We start from the raw sequence: 16,414 nt of genomic DNA on the forward strand, positions 1-16,414 counted from the left end.
ATTACAACATGAGTTAAAACTACATCAAAAGATAGAGAATATGTTAACCATGTATAGTTTTACCTATAATTATACTAAGATTGATATATAATATCTGCAAGTACTGTAATACTACTTGAAATAAAATTTGGCAATCCTTTCTGGGATAAATTTAATGCATATGTTCTATTCCACCCAACAAGTAGAGGGAGAAGTGTAAATGTTTTTTATTTGAGAGACAACTGAAGGAGAACCAAACAGCAAAAGACATAAAAGTCAAATAACAACAAAGATCTTTTGAATCAGTTGGTAAGATAAATATTAAGTCTTTGACAAAGCCCTATCTAAACATATAATAGACAAAATCAGAGTTGCAGGAATCTAAAAATGTCTTTAAGAGCAGAATAAGCCAAGCAGATGCACCAGTAGTTTCTAAAAACAGCTGAAAAAGGAAATTACAGAACAGTTTCCAAAATATAACACATTGCTTAATTTTCTTAAGGAACACAGACAAATAGATCTTTTCACAAACAGGGTGACATACTAGTCAGACTGAAGTCCCAAGGAGTTTTTCAGCTCTAACAAGTATTAGTTGCTTTAAATAAGTAATTCCTTTCTCACCGTGATGGTCCATTTCACCAGAGTCTTTGTTTTCTGAGCCCATCTGCTTCAGACTCCTTTTCCAGTGAGATTTAGATGGATGCCCAAAGCTGACCTCTGAGAACAGTTACATGAACATTTGGAGTGGGTTACATGAACACGTGAGTGGCTACTCTAACCATAGTGCCGATATCCACAAACAGTTGGATGAGGGATGTTTATAATTGAGGCTCATCTTTTTTTTGTTTGCTTGTGAGCAGTTTCTTTTATGTTCTGTTATTGAAGTGCATGTGTTGACTGACTTAAGAGGACAGCCTTGTAAATGAGATCTTTGATCTCAAGAGTTTATTTTATCTTTGCAGCAAGGAAAAGTGAATTGAATTGGCTGGCAGAACTAAGCCCTCTTGTCTCTGTTCTACAGCTGCTGCTTCCTTCTGGGGTCATCATAACTTCCACTTCCACCACTAGATACTCTGTTTTGCCACAGAAGTAAAAAAAAAGACTTCTCCAACATCTCATCACAACCTGCAGTACAACGCTGGAAGCTTTACAGCTCCTGGGTTATTGTATGAACCATGCAGTGTTTTGGTTCTGTAGAAGGGCTGTATTTGACAAACCACTGAGCTGCGATACAGCAAAGCTCTTTGAGCCACCCTGATACCTCATCAGAAAGTAAACTCTAATAGCATATTCACTGTCTTTTTTTGGTAAAACAGTCTAGAAAGACTGCAGCATGTAAGGCTGCAGACTAAAAACAAATATCTGCTCTGAAATGTTAGGAGGAGTGTACGAGCCATCATTACTCCCCCATTATTTATGTTAATGGCCAGAGGTATTAGCATTAGGGACTGTTGTGCTATCTACTTCATGGACACAAAAAAAGACACTGTGGGGCACAGTACCGATTTACTTCTGATTCAGATCACCAGTATGATAGTGTTATCATATTCTTACCACCCTCACTTCATTTAGTGTCTGTATTTTCATTACAGCCAATGTTAGCTACTACAGAAATAACGTTCAATGACAACTGCTTTACGTGTCCTTTCTCCCTCCCCTCCCTTAGTTTGATGTAATTTTACTATGTATTTTTACTTCAATACAACTAAAAGAAATCATGAACACAGGAGAACCTTGCCATTGCATACAAGGTAGATATCTGTAAAAAACTAGTATTTTTTAATGGCCTCAAAGTAATCACGTGTAGAATAGCCAGGATTAGTCAAGATCTGTTGCACTCACCAGAAAGGTAGAGAATTTTTCCATTAACATGTTTCAGAAAATAAAGTTTAAAGTGTTTTTTTTTCTTTTGGAGTTTGTCCTGTCCAGCCAGGATAGAGCTGGTTTTCTTCACAGAAGCTAGTGTGAGGGTATGTTTTGGATTTGGGATGAGAAACTGTTGATAACGTGCTGATGTTTTGGGTTGTTGCTGAGCAGTCAAGGACAGTCCAGCTTCTCGTGCTGGCCTGCCAGCGAGCAGGCTGGGGGTGCACGGGGAGCTGGGAGGGGACACAGCCAGGACAGCTGACCCAGAACTGGCCAAAGGGGTATTCCCTACCATACGACGTCATGCCCAGTACATAAACTGGAGTTGGCCGGGGGTGGAAATTGCTGCTCGGGGATGGGCTATCGATCATCGGGTGGTGAGCAATTACTGTTCTTGTACATTCCTTTGTCGGTATTATTATTGTTATCATTGTTGTTTCCTTCTCTCTTGCTGTCCTATTAAACTGTTTTTATCTCAACCCACGAGTTTTTTCCCCAATTCTCTCCCCCATCCCACTGGGCGAGGGGGAGTGAGTGAGCGGCTGCGTGGTGCTTAGTTGCCTGCTGGGGCTAAACCATGACAGAATTCTACTGAATGCTTAAAACCATTTATACACGGATGAAAAAATATTCTGCACAGAGTTGTCTTACGAAGAACTGCATCCCCAAAGGTCAAAACAGTGCTTTGGATCTCAGTGCTTTTTAGATCATTCAGCTGGCCTGGCAGCATGTGCGGGAGAATTGAAACAGTCTTACTCATTAGCATCATATAGTGCAAAGGAAAACTTCACAGACCTGTACATAGAGCCTAAAATTTCTGCTCCAGAACTAAACAGACAGTGAGATGCCATTACTAGAAGTCCAAATTTACTTCTTTCACTTCTGGCATCTGAAAATGATCAAATTTTGAATTGACAAAAATCTCAGTTTCATTCTACAGGCAGTGACGCTTCCAAGTTGACTGTCAACACAATGGGAACAAGGTAGTGACTTTTCTCCCCTTCCAGTAAGCATGAATGCTTACATCTCTTCTTTTGGATGGTTGTGATTCAGGCAAAAGGGAGGCTAAGAAGGCATCTATGGGAACAGATTCCTTTTGCAGAATGAAGCCCAGGTCTCTTTTCTGTAGTCTGATCTCTGTGAAAGATGTTGAAAAGGAAGAGGTAGTTCTTTAGGAGAATCAAAGGACATAAATATCTAACCGGTAGAGAACGAATGTGATCTCAATGAAGGATACAGGGAGATTAATACTTTTCTGTTGTCTAAGGAATTTGACATATTGGTGGGAAGACATGAGGCCTGATGTACCTACTTGTAACTTTGCAAGCTTGTTACAGAATGCCAAGCGTAATGCCGATGAAGAGATGCAGCACAGCAGATGGGCTGAATGAACCCAGCTTGGCTTATTAAACCTTCTTCTTCCTACAGCACTATGGAGCATACCCTTGGATTTTAAGGAGATTTTCTGCCTCTCTGTTGCTGTAACAGACACTCTCTGGCTTTGAAAGAAAATCTGGTTAATCTGGAATTGTCCTGTCATGAGTAGAAGAGCTGCAGTTACCTAAGAAGGGAAGGACTTACCCCTACGAGTTGTACTTCTGGTTCGTCTCCATACTCACTAGGCCGAGGAGAGAAAACTCAAAGCAAGATGAATTATCATGTCATAACAAAAGGGGGGTGGTGGGGAGGAGAGGCGAGCGGTTTCTCAAGTGCAAGTTTAATGCTGTTTTTTAGAACAACCTACTCATCTTGCCTGGAAGGCTGCTTTAGTGCCTTTGTGAACATAACAGGTTCTCCAGCTAAAAATGAAATAAACTCTCTCTTATTTTGAGATACTGTAATTACCGCAGTGAATATACTCTTCGCCTTTTTCCTTTAGTTGCTCTAGGGTCAAAAAGTCTCATCTATGACCACACAAGTATGTATCTGCCAGCTGCAGTACTGCAGTATCAGGGTTTAGATCATACTTAACAGAAAACATCAGGAACTGGATCTGTAACCACCTCCTTGACTGACCTGCCGGACATGGCATTGTCTGGTTCCACTTCTGAGTTTGTCACCAGGGAGTTGTCTGTAGGGATCAGCTCCCGCCCAGCCTTCTGTCAGGCAGCTCTGGATGCAATTATTCTTTGATTTACCTTTGAACATGTGGGCTTCGCTTTCATTTTTCTACATTTAAAATTAGACTTTTCCAGAGCCTGTATTTACAACTTTTCCAGAGGAAATAAGAAGTGTCTTGTTACGTTTGATTTATTAGGAAGTTCCATAAGGAAGCTATCACACAGTGCCGAGGATGTCTCTTGCAAGGAAATCGTAGAGAACTGCAAACAAAATTCAAATCTCCCATGAACCAAAGTAACTCTAAATAAATTATTTAGTAAAGGAGTGCAGGCCTAGTAATACGTCCACTAATGGCAGCAACAAAGCTCCCATTTACAGCACTTCACTGGCCCAGGATCAAACCTCAGCCTTTCATTAGTAGTTCTAGAGTTGACAACCCATCTTAATTCTGACGTTAATGACATCAGCTATGAAATATCTTTCAGCTCTGTCTAAACAATTTACATATATATGCATAACACAAAGCAGACAGTTGTATTCAAGTTCTCATTTTTACATACAGAATATACAGAAAGGACAGCCAGAGCATTTTACTATTTTGATATCAATATTGATTATATTTTAATAGATTTCATTAAAAATAATTATATTCCTTCATCAGTGGTCAAATATTTGAATGACAATACATAGAACCATCCAGTATTTGTTGACAGTGATGGATACACATATATTCACATATATTCTACACAATAATCACTTAGTGTATGATGTTAAACATACCTTACACAAGCAATTGACATTTTTATATGAGCTAAGACTCTTTGAAATCTTTAATTTTCTGGAGATTTTGTGCCATCTTCATGTTATTAGTGGGCAAATAGTAATATCCATAAATCTTACTGATTTATAACAGTCTAAGTGTATTTTTTTCTTATCCCAGTGGGAAGAAATTCACCTTTACTCTCTGGATACCACTAGGCTTCAATCCACTTTTTATGGATGATGTCAAGCAAAGGAGAGGTTGGAGACCCCAGCTCTTGCTAAAGAGAGCAGTCAGGAGACACATTCCCAGTGCTCATTACTAGTGCTCTTGCTAGGTGTAAATTTTACCCTTTACAGAATATCATTAAGGATGCAGCGTATTGTCCACATTTCTCACTACAACCTTCTCCCCACCCTCTTTTGCCTCTTCTTTTCTTTTGAAAGAACAGCATATCGGCTTGTGAGTGTAACAGAGCATGATTCTGACAAGATGTGATTTTTAGATAAATTATCTATCTTTAAGCAAAAAATTAATGCCAAAAAATCATGTCAACTCAGCTAGCAAGGAAAGAATATGTATTGTGAGTTTGTTGGTTCTTCAACAGTGTTTTACAGTTCTGCTTCTAGATCAGCTGAGCTGCAGAAACATTTCAGTTTTGAAATGGACAACTTGAACAGAAATATGCTATTTGCAGAATGGTTAATTTTTTAACAATTAAATATAAATCAATAACAAAAATTCAATTTAGTGCTTCAGGTACATGTTAACTAGAAAACTGAGCACACAAAACAGTTCTAAACAGCTTGGTAAAATTAATTCTTTCTTGTAAGAGGTCTGAGTACTTCCCAGCTCACCCAGCCATACTATCCTCAAAGCCGTGTCATGGATGCCACCTAAACCACCCACCGCAAGTCGCCTAACATAGCACACAGAATACATCAAATGGAACTGTGATGTATTTGATTAGAAGAACCATGGTTTTTAAATGACACTGAAAAGATTTCCAAATTAAATTTCCAAGTTCAAGCTCCCATGAAGTCTGAATGGTCACAGCTATAGTAAATAATACAGATGAAGCCAAGCAATTACTCTCACACATAAAAAATAACTATTATTTAGCTTTTTTTTTATTGAAGTGCAGCACAGATACTTTCCCTGAAAACAATAACTTCAAAACATTCACGAACATAGCTGTCAAAAATATTAAATAGCTACATTTTAAAAAAAAATCTAAAACATGAATATTTAACAACCTAAGACATATTCACAATGTAATTTCTCCATCATTTACAGTATTTGGCTCAAATACTGTAAAAGGACAAAAGTCTGAAAATATGTATATTTTAAGCTATCCCAGAGCATAGAAAATATATGAAAATATTCACTTATGTTTGGCACAATAGAAATATTCTGCCCCGAGAAAGAAAACAAGTGTAGTCTTTTTGTGTGACACCAATCATTATTCATGACAAATCATGGTGTTACATCAGAGAGCTGTTGCTCATGCAACAGCAGCTCTGGTTTTAGTCGGGAAAAACATGCTGAAAGCTTGTGAGCCGGGAACACAGTGGTCTGTGAGAATGCATGTTTAGGTATTTAGCCATTTAATTTAGCTGGATAAGAAACAATGTAATGTTTTCCTGTTGTTAAACATTGCCATCTGTATCTCTGGCACACAAATTAAAAAAAGAAGGGTGTGACCATTAAAAGTACGTGTCCTGAGATTTCCTTCTTCAGGGGGCAAAGAGGTTAAAATGGAAAAGCTGATCTGTGTATAAATCAGGAACACATGTGGTAATGAGAACAAACAGCAGCCAACAGGCAGGCAGGGAGGACTTCTCCAGGCACAAAATGAGATGGACAAAAATACCATCTACTGGGAAGGGAACTGATTTGCACTTTGAAATTGGTAAGCTTAATCAATTCTATTAAGTTTTCCTAATTATTTAAGTACTCATAATTAAGTCCGAGTTTTAAAACTCGGTTTGACTGGAAAAATGTGTGTCCAGTAGTGCAAAGCAGCATTGCTTTAGCATGAATACTGGTTTCTATCTGTAGAAAATCAGAGGTGATCTGAACACATGTAACAGGACCCATGTGTTTAGTATCCGAGTGAAATAACGAAACAGTGCAGACGTGCATAGACTTCATCTTAAAGTTATGAAATGTTTGTGTCTGCAGCCTACCTACGGGAAGCAGATACCAACAGCCAGTCTCCTGTTCAGGCTGAAACAGTTTTGCTTGATTTCTTTGGAGATAAACAGAATACTTAACATAGTAGGTTACAGTTCACTTAAAGCTAAGAAATATAACACAGTTGTGAATAATAATCCTTTTGATCCAATGCATCTGATAGATCAGTGGCAGGCCCCCAAAATATAAAGATGTTTAGAATAAGTCTTTATCTTCACCTTAAGACTTTTTCCTTGACACAGACAGAAAAATAAAGAAAACATTACGGATCACAAAGCACTGAATTTTCAAGTGTAAAGTCATACCAAAATCTTGATAAATTATCATTGATGTCGTAGGTGAGCAATCGGTCAGGAACGTCATTATGGGTGCCCTGTACTGCTAACACATGTGGTGCTAGGGCAAAGGGTACGTCACTCAGAAGATCTGACATGAAAGGGCTGCTTTCCAAATTTTGACTCCTTTCATTTCCCACCTCTGCACTTGATACAGTCAGCTGTGATCGGTGCCCTGTATTTACCTAAAGAGAATAGAAGAACAGAAATTTAGACACTACAAATCAGGCAGTTAAGGCTTTGTATTTAGAACCATCATGACCTGTTAATAAATGGAAAACAAAAAATAAAACAATAAAATCAGTTTCAGAGTTTGGTTCAGGTAGATCTAAAATAGCAATTCTTAATACATGTCAATATAATTCTTTGGGTCAGGTTGACTTGAAACAATACATTTTTCTGAATGATTAGTGGGATTTCTCTACCTAACGTTACTCTGCATTTATGAAGTCCATAAGGCTGGTGGGACCTTTTTTGTCATTATGTCCAGTCTTGTTTAGGGGAAATTACTTCATATAATTCCTTTCATAAACTGATGAAGCTCCATCTTTTGTTCCCCCTGTGCCTTTTCAGAAGTTGTTCAGCAAAGGCATGACTTTGATGATTAAAAACCATTCCTATCCCTATTATTTCAAGGTATTACTGATGTTGCTTTCCAATTTCAAATGGAATTGCATGACTGGCTGGTGAGGTCTATTATATATGGCAATATATGCATTGCCAAATACGTGCTTTATAGAAAAACACAGTTTACAAAACTTTAAAAAAACAACAAAAACCCCTGAATCAAAACCAACTGTGAAATATCTTGCCATACAGAAAATCCTGCCATACAGAAGTCATCAATATGATTTACAGAAAATGCCAGGAAGATAGGATCTGGATCCAACAGACTGGCAAGCTTTGATATTGGCCTACCAATATGACCTTATTAAGTGTCTATCCTAAAACTCATACTGTTTTAAAAATAAAGAAAAGACTGTTTACTCTGCCTCTAAAAATCAAATCTAACTTGTTTCACTATTTGTAGCAATAAAATGCTACGCAAACTGATAGCTCTCACGTCATCTCTAGGAGTAAGATGGTTTTTATACAGATTTCTATTTTGTATAAGCACACATATAGAAATACTCAGTAATTTGTATAAAATTAACATGCTCAACAAGTCATATCAGAGCCAAGAACATTAGACATGAATTTCTGATTGCAGTCTTGACTTCAATCCTCCATACTCAGCACACGGCCAGAAAAATCAAAAGCTTACAATGTTATTAGGGAAGGGAGAGTACTGAAAGCTTTAAACGTTAATTTGGTGTTCAACTGATGATAAGAGTTAACTGGATCAAGGTGTATGGAGGTCACTTTCATTCCATGACTTTTAGGGGAATTGTACTGCTCAAGAACCTGTGCTGGAGTTGAATGTAACAGATCTTGATTGTTACAGAGAACCTGAGGTTGTGGCTCTTTGACAGAAGGACAGTTTGGACTTTGGGGTGGTGTTGCGTTTGTTTGTTTTCTAAACCTGGGAGTATGTAACACAGCTAAGCCTTTAGCCAGGTAAAAGGCATCTCCTTCTCAAAGGAAGGACTGCATTTGACTTGAACGCAACCTGAGCACTAGTCATCCCTTACACAACCCAACATTTCATCTAGTAGGACAGATAAACAAACAGTAAACCTTCTATTAAAGTGTCAACAATGAAATAGATAATCTTGCCAATCTAAGTCAGTTCAGAGTCAATACTTAGATGATAGAGGAAGCTCACTCCTCCATAAGCTACCGGGACAGAAGGGGTTAGCGGTGCTGCACGCTCTGAAATGGACCCTCATTTAGAAGCTTTTGTTTATACTCACAATGACTAGAAATCTAAAGCTTAAGCTAAACTTCCCAAAATTGTTATTATTATGTCACAGAATAATAATGTAAAATTTCTTAAGGTTAAGAAGTTTTATTAAAAGGAATGACCGCTAGATTTAACTACTAAACTTACTGGTTATGATCCAATACAAACGAGCTCCCTATTGAGCTGCTGGGATTCACTTCCCAATACAAATCCTATGTGATTTTTTTTTTCCTTGGTCTTCCAGATTACCTTCTGGCTAATTGCTATAAAACATTATTTTACTTTCTAGGTTTCAAAAAGGAAAGAGCAGTCTCATCTTTGGCTGTTCTTCTAGGCCACTTCACAGCCTTCTACGGATAGGGTATGTCACTGGGTTTCTCCTTACGATATTCTCTAAGCTATTGTAATACTGACGTGTCTGTACTACATAATTCCTACAACTACAGTTTATAGATGGTTCTTCTTGTTCTTCATTTCCCCTAGCTTTTCTTTTCTCAGCTCTGTATTCTTATGACTAGCTAACAGCTCTTCAGAAAGCTACATGCAACAGTATAGAGACAAGAGGTGATAAAGATCTCTTGGTATCTTTAGAGGACAGGGAACATAGGAAAGCTAGTACAGAAATTAGGAAGACAGCCTGAATAGTTGTCCTAATGCCGCTTTCCAAGCTCAGAGCAAAAACCACAGTCTGCAAGTTCAGGAAAAACCCTAAAACCTCTTGTATTTGTCTCTTCTAATCAGTACAGTTACCACCAAGTCAAAGATCAGTAGCTCTCACTTTAAAAGGGATTTTAGCTTCTATAGCTGCTAATTGATAACACTTGCAGGGAACTTTTCCCTCTTGCCATGGCCAAATAGGCTCAAGGTGTGCATCATAACAAAATTAAAAAACATCCTTCTGCTATAGGCATATGCTCTTGCCAAGAACACTGCCAAACACGCAGAACATTTATTTATGTTAACGATATTTATCTGAAAAAAAACCAAAACAACAAACCACCATACTTCAAATAAGTACTGAAATTTGTAGCTCTTGTAAACTTAAAAACTTCCCTTAATTTCAACACTGCAGAGATTTGTTACATTCTCTCTTGAAAGGAATAACCTGTGGTGCACTTATTGAGGTGCTCGCATTTGCTTGTAGTACATCGGTCCCATAGTCTGAAGGGGAGAGCAGAATCAGAAAGCCCCAAATGAAAAGGAGGAAAAGGTTACATCTAGAAATCAATTAAACAGGGGAGGCAGAAGGGTCCTTCACTCCCACATTCCAGGGAAAAATGATCCCTCACTCGCTGTCCTATTCCCATAGCTCAGATAATAATCAGAAATCCCTAGAACCTAATGTTTATTTTGTTTGGCAAATTATACTTTTATGAACACCTGTTTCAATCTTAATTGTCCCACAGGCTGGATGAACTCAATTTACAATGCAAATTAAGACTATCATGTGGCAAAACTAACTTCAAAGAGGGGAAAAAAAAAAAAGGGAGAGAGCACAAAGCATCCTGGATCATCTTTTTTGGTCCAGAAACCTTACATTTGTTACAAGGGTGCCAAATAGGCAGCCCCAGAAATTAAAATGCTTTCTGCACACAGCAGATACCATGTATTGACAGCGATAGAGCAAGAACCAGCTTTTCTTACTCTCAAGTCCCGCTCCATGTTTCAAAGCAAGACTGCAGCAATGAAGGATGAATTACACTAGGATTATTTTACTGCCAAACATCATTTTACCATACTCAATCTCTGCATACTGCCAGTGAGGTTCTTAATAGTCTACAGATGCTGATACTATTTGAATGGTCAAAACAGTATCATAAAGCCCGAAATGGCTGCGAGCAATGAAGTACAGATAAGTCAGGAACAAAGAAAAGTGTCAGGTCAGTATAACAAATGCCATAATCTGATCTATCAACCCCTGCTCTTTGGGTCTCAGTCTACCCAATGCCTCGTGAGAAGGTCTTGGGTCCAATATGACAAGATCAGTTTATAGCAGAAGTAAGAAAAGGACTCAAGATTTCCTATTTCAGTTTCAAACATAAACCACTACTGTGTCTCCCATGAAAAAGGCTATTCTTCACCATCTTAAAATGTTCACATTCACTTTTTCATTTACAGCAAGTCAAATTTTATGTAACTATTATTGAAATGACATCCCAACAAATTACGCAATGGGAAAAATACAAAACCCGGAGAGGACAATTCTTTAATGCAGTATGCAAAACCTAAACATGGTAGAAAAAATGCGGGCCAAAGTTATACCTGGAAGGTTAACTGAAGATAGGCTGCTGGAAAACTATGTCACGTTTGCAGTTTAACTCCTTGAATACTGTGGAGCCCATCCTTTTATCTGGTAGACAGTATGTCATATGCAAAATATAGCATATGTTATATTATTTATATATCATATTATCTACTAGGTATCTACATACAAAGAAAAAGTTCCTGTCCTGAACAATACAGGTTGCAAGAAGTAATTTTTCAGTTTTGCCTAGCACAGTCATTACAGGCAATCATTGCTATGCAGAATTGTTTCTGAGCACTCTTGCAGTGACATTTAGAGAACGGCCTCATGTGCAAGATCTTATCAAGCTAGACATATTTTTGTGCTTCCAAATCATAAAGGCATTCTTTAAGTGGGCTAAGACTTATTTCACTCATGTGCTGGAGAATCCACATCAATGAAAAGACCTTGATGAAGCCAACCTGACCAGCAGGCTTTTATAGTGACTGTGGTAATGTAATGAAGAACTGGACACTCTATCAGAGAACATCAATCACCCATCAGTGCTGAGATCGCCCAAGCTGGTTACAATGCAAACACCAGCACAAAGCTATGTGATGCAATCGAAGTAAAGGTTATGAAATGGCTTATGTTTTCACGCATGCATTCTTCAAGCATATATAGAACAGCAAGTCCTAGAGAATTTGATATCCCAAATTAGTCACACGGCTTTCTACTTAAATGCCTAACTTATTTATCCAGAATGCAATCTATTCGGAGCATATTCTCTGGACATTAGCTAAACAAAGCACTGCCAAATGCTATGACACACAACCCTGCTATGAAAAATACTAATTGAATGCACTTAGAAGATCACCAAACAATTGCTATTTTGCCAAATACCAGGGAGTAAAAAAATCAGTTAAAATTACAGAACGTATGGTAATCAAATTTAATTCAAATAAGCAAGGTGTTTTCTTCATGCTTGGTTTGCAATCCAAATGAACAGGGATAAAAGAAACAGTATGTAAACATATATGGTAGCTGGCCACCAGATACTAATTGCACTCTGATAGCAAGGGTGGTATAAGCTATTTCAAAACTAATGAAGTATAAAATTATTCTCCAAAGTAAATTCTTCCTTTTTGCTTTTTTTTTTTCAATGTTTCTCAGTTGCCTTTAACAAACATCTAATTTGCTGCATCTCTGTGTGCTAACCATAAGGTCTGCCAAGAGTCTCGTAAGGAAGAAAAAATGCATGGTTTACAATGTACTGAGAAGCTGGATTTACGGTGCTCTGAAGAAGAATCAAAGATCAGTGCTAGCATTACTATCATCCAAATTATTGAACATTGTTTTCTAGCAAAAAGTGATTCATTTTAAGAAATTTGTACTTTCTGTAAAAAAAAAAAAAGGTTTTTTTTTTCCCAGAAGCAGACCCATTTTCCTTAAAAAGACAGCCTTAAGAAACAAACAGCATGTTCACTCTTCTAGAGTATTTAGTAAATATCCAGCAATATCATAATTATGACAGAGACCTACAACATTACTGGTGATACAGAAATATATTTATTCCAGGCAATTTTGCCGTATTACAGCAAATAGTGTATCATAATGTATCTCAGAATTTATCTAGCATTATGCAGTTATTTCTGATTTATCTAGAAATGGAAATTGTCTTAGGGGATTGTTCTTCCAATTGTGTTTCAGTTGATGATTTGTATTCACTGGGCCTTTTTAGAAAATTTGTAGGAATTCTGGAGTGAGCATCTCCGTTGATGACAACGATTCACTTTTCAAATATGAACAGTAATGGCAAAGAGGAACAAAGGGGAAAAGAAAAATTAGTGGCAAGACGCTCTGAATGTTTAGCACTTTGTATTAAAAAATTTAAGCTATGAGAAAAGGATCAGTAAATGGGGGGGGGGGGGGAAGAGAGAAAGTGTACATGACACAATAGTTCTTAAATGTCACAAAAAACCCAACCCAAAACATCAACAACAAAACACCCTCACACCCAACACACCAATAAGTATGTGACCTGTATCCTTACAGAACTGTAAGAAGGAAGAAAACCACCCGGACAAGCACAATACAGATGTCCCTTGAGATGGTTCAGAAAACCTCACGTGATTCACGAGAGCTGCTATCCTTCCAAGGCTCACTTCAAAAGTTTAATCAGCATGCCCTCAAGAAAAAAGTTATTTCTATCTGGAAGAACAAAAGTAGATGGAAGAAGTAGTGCTGGAGACCTTGCAGTAGCTTGTTGCTGTATCCAAATGGCTGCTGGTCGCTTGCTTGCTTTCTTAACAGAAAGGCAGCGAGTGGGGTTGTAATACTAGCCTAAGATTGGTGTTGTCAGTGGTTGCAACAGGGCAGACTTCCACGCTGAAAGCTTCAGGCTAAGATCGAGTCCTTGGAGAGGCTTTTAGAAGCAACAATGGCTGTCAGTGGAAATCAGCTTTCCCATTTGCTTTAGGCTGTTGTTTCCCAGCTTCTTATGACTCTCGTTCTGTAATACAGCAGTGATTTGTCTTTCTTAAAGAGCTGCTGCTACCTGTACAAATTTTGTGTGATTAGTAGGCAGCATGTTTTTTCTCCATTTATCACTCTTGCTGTTCAGAATAAAACAGAACCAGATTTTCAAATAGGCAATTAAGTATATTTTTCCTGATTTGTGATATACATTTTAGATGTTTTTCTTTTTCATTTTTCACTTTAAAGCATGCTTTTCCAGCCATTCCTTAGACTAGAACGCAATCAAGGTCAGGTTAATGTTACTGAAATATTACAGAAAAAAAAATTCTAAAGAAACAGTGAGAAGTGCCTGTGACATTCTACAGTTTTTCGCTCTTGTAGCAAAGCTCCCCACAGAGTATCCTGTCCCGCAAAGAATAGTAGGGGAATCTTTGCTAAACCACACTTTCGGTATCAGTAACAATGTACATTTGTACATCCTTATCAGCATTAAAGCAATTAGAAGAGTGTAAGTATTCAGAATTATCTTTTTCTCTAATGTAGGAACAATTTGATAGTTTAAATGCAGAATGAACTTTCTGTAATTAGTACCTGCTCCTTGCTCTCTCAGACAGCTAAAACTGTTCATCTCTGCAGAGGGGAAGAATTGTGAGGTTGCCATTTGAACTCTGGATACTCCGAATGTTCCATGGTTAAAGAGTGTTCGTTTAATTATCCTAGTAAATACTAGAGATGCCTGCGAGTTTCATTTATGAAACACTTGGAAAATGCAGTTCTACCCTAAGAAGTATTCTTAAGTACCACAAAAGACTGCATATCTAGTGTCTAAACCAACTATCTCATTTGTTCATCCTACAAGAATAAAGATTGTTTTTCTTCATTAACAATTTTGCAAACTCAAACCAGAAAAAGATTACGGTTGTGTTTTTACTCAATTCCCTATAATAACAGTTAGGCACAGGAAATATTTGGAGGGGGGCTGATGATAAATTTAGCAAATACATTGAACTTAATATAACTGAAATAGTATGATATTTTTATTCCTTTACTCTTAATTCCTATTATTTAATTAGTTCATTCAATAATTGTTTAAAGACAGAGAACCATAACATCTCAAACATGAGCATCTCTAATAAGAAACTATAAAATTCTGAATGGGGATAAGATGCAACATGAAGAAAGACTGCAGAACTAAGAGAAAGCAGAAGAAAGAAGTAAGCAGAAAAGGATTCTAAATCTTTATTAAAAATGCAAAGTCTTAATTTCCCACCATAACAAAAATAATTATTTTCTTATCTTTCCTTGTATCCCAAACAATTTTAGCACTTTTGAATCTGATAACTGATGAGCTGTATCAGCTTTTATGACCCCTCAGTAGCTAGGTTCCTGTTCTTGCTGCCTCTCTGTGCCTCTCTGGAGGCCCCTGAGCTTCGGGCACTGTTCTAAGAGGTGAATTTTGGACAACGTTCCCCTATGCAGCATGAATATTGTGATAAGAATTCTCTTAGAGATGTGGGTTCAGTAAGGAACAGTTTATCTAGTTCCTCTGTTCCTTCGATGTACTATGCAAGCTATTCATAGCAAAGATCTCATACGTTATAGTAAGCAACATGAACAATATTCAGCACATTATGCTTCTGCCAGTGCCAGAAAATGTTACTAACTAGGCCAGATCTTTTTTTTTCTTCTTTTTTTTTTCCTGTAGCATGTATGCTGAAAGATTAAAAAGTTCATGAAAATTATTATAGTAAGTAAACTTCAAGCCAGAAGAACTATAATTGAAAATACTGGCAGCTCTAGACATCCAGCAGTGCATTCCACAGCTACAAATCAGAAGTGAAGGACAAGTCAGTATATTGCAAAATGAATAGAGAAGTCTGATAAATGCTGATAATGGATTTGTGCTGTAACTTCAGTGTCATCCAAAAGCACAAAGTACTCACATTTATTTTTGCTGCTACCTTCATTCCTGATGTAATACAAAACACAGATATTAACCATTAAAATGCAGTTATCTATTGAACCAACTTTGAACCATGAACGAGTTCTTTGTATATGGGGCAAAAATTTTTAAATAACTAGGATGCTAAAGTTACACACCCACCTAGAAAATACTCTTTTAACAGAGCTGGAATCAGGACGAAAGGCTATATTTTAACTTTTCAATATAACCAGAGAATATACCAAGAAATTAATTTTCTATAAAACTTTAATTGCATATTGACATAAATGGTATTCAAATATTCAGTTTTAATTTAGCAGCTACATTTGGTTGATGCAGTTAGTGACAATAAGATTCAAGATTCTCTCTACTGCTCCAAGCAAAAAAATATCCTGAAGACTCTTTGGGAAGCTGATGTCCTGAATAGGAGGAGCTTAGAGAAATTGGGTCTCTGCCTCCATGTCTATACCTCTTGGTCCCAAGCCCTGCTATTGTAGAAGCTCCAGTACGATAACGTGCTTATGGCAGGAAAAAGATGACAGTATCTCTGAGATGGCAGATGTCCATGGAGCAGAACCTCTAAAAAAGAGGGATAATACTGTGTTCTCTCATTATTCTATTAAGTGTATGAAAATCCAAGGACTTGAATAGGAAAGGAAGCTGTGTACTTAAGAAAAGGCTTTAGAAAAGTCAATTAAACATAAAAGACTAGCGAGAAAATATTTAGCAA

At 37.4% G+C, this 16,414-nt stretch overlaps 1 protein-coding gene across 1 annotated transcript in view; it reads right to left on the bottom strand.

Annotated features, from left to right (window-relative positions):
- Positions 1–7,124: 7,124 nt before the first annotated feature.
- The window catches only part of UMAD1 (UBAP1-MVB12-associated (UMA) domain containing 1), a gene marked incomplete at both ends in the record, with an annotated part of 75,123 nt that continues 65,833 nt past the window's right edge, over positions 7,125–16,414 (bottom strand). Inside the window, one exon of the mRNA XM_081996642.1 lies at positions 7,125–7,382. Within this exon, the coding sequence (XP_081852768.1) occupies positions 7,125–7,382 (258 nt within the window). The remainder of the gene's footprint in view (positions 7,383–16,414) is intronic.

The sequence above is a fragment of the Phaethon aethereus genome, assembly GCF_964289735.1.
Source record: "Phaethon aethereus genome assembly, chromosome: 2".
NCBI lineage: Eukaryota > Metazoa > Chordata > Aves > Phaethontiformes > Phaethontidae > Phaethon > Phaethon aethereus.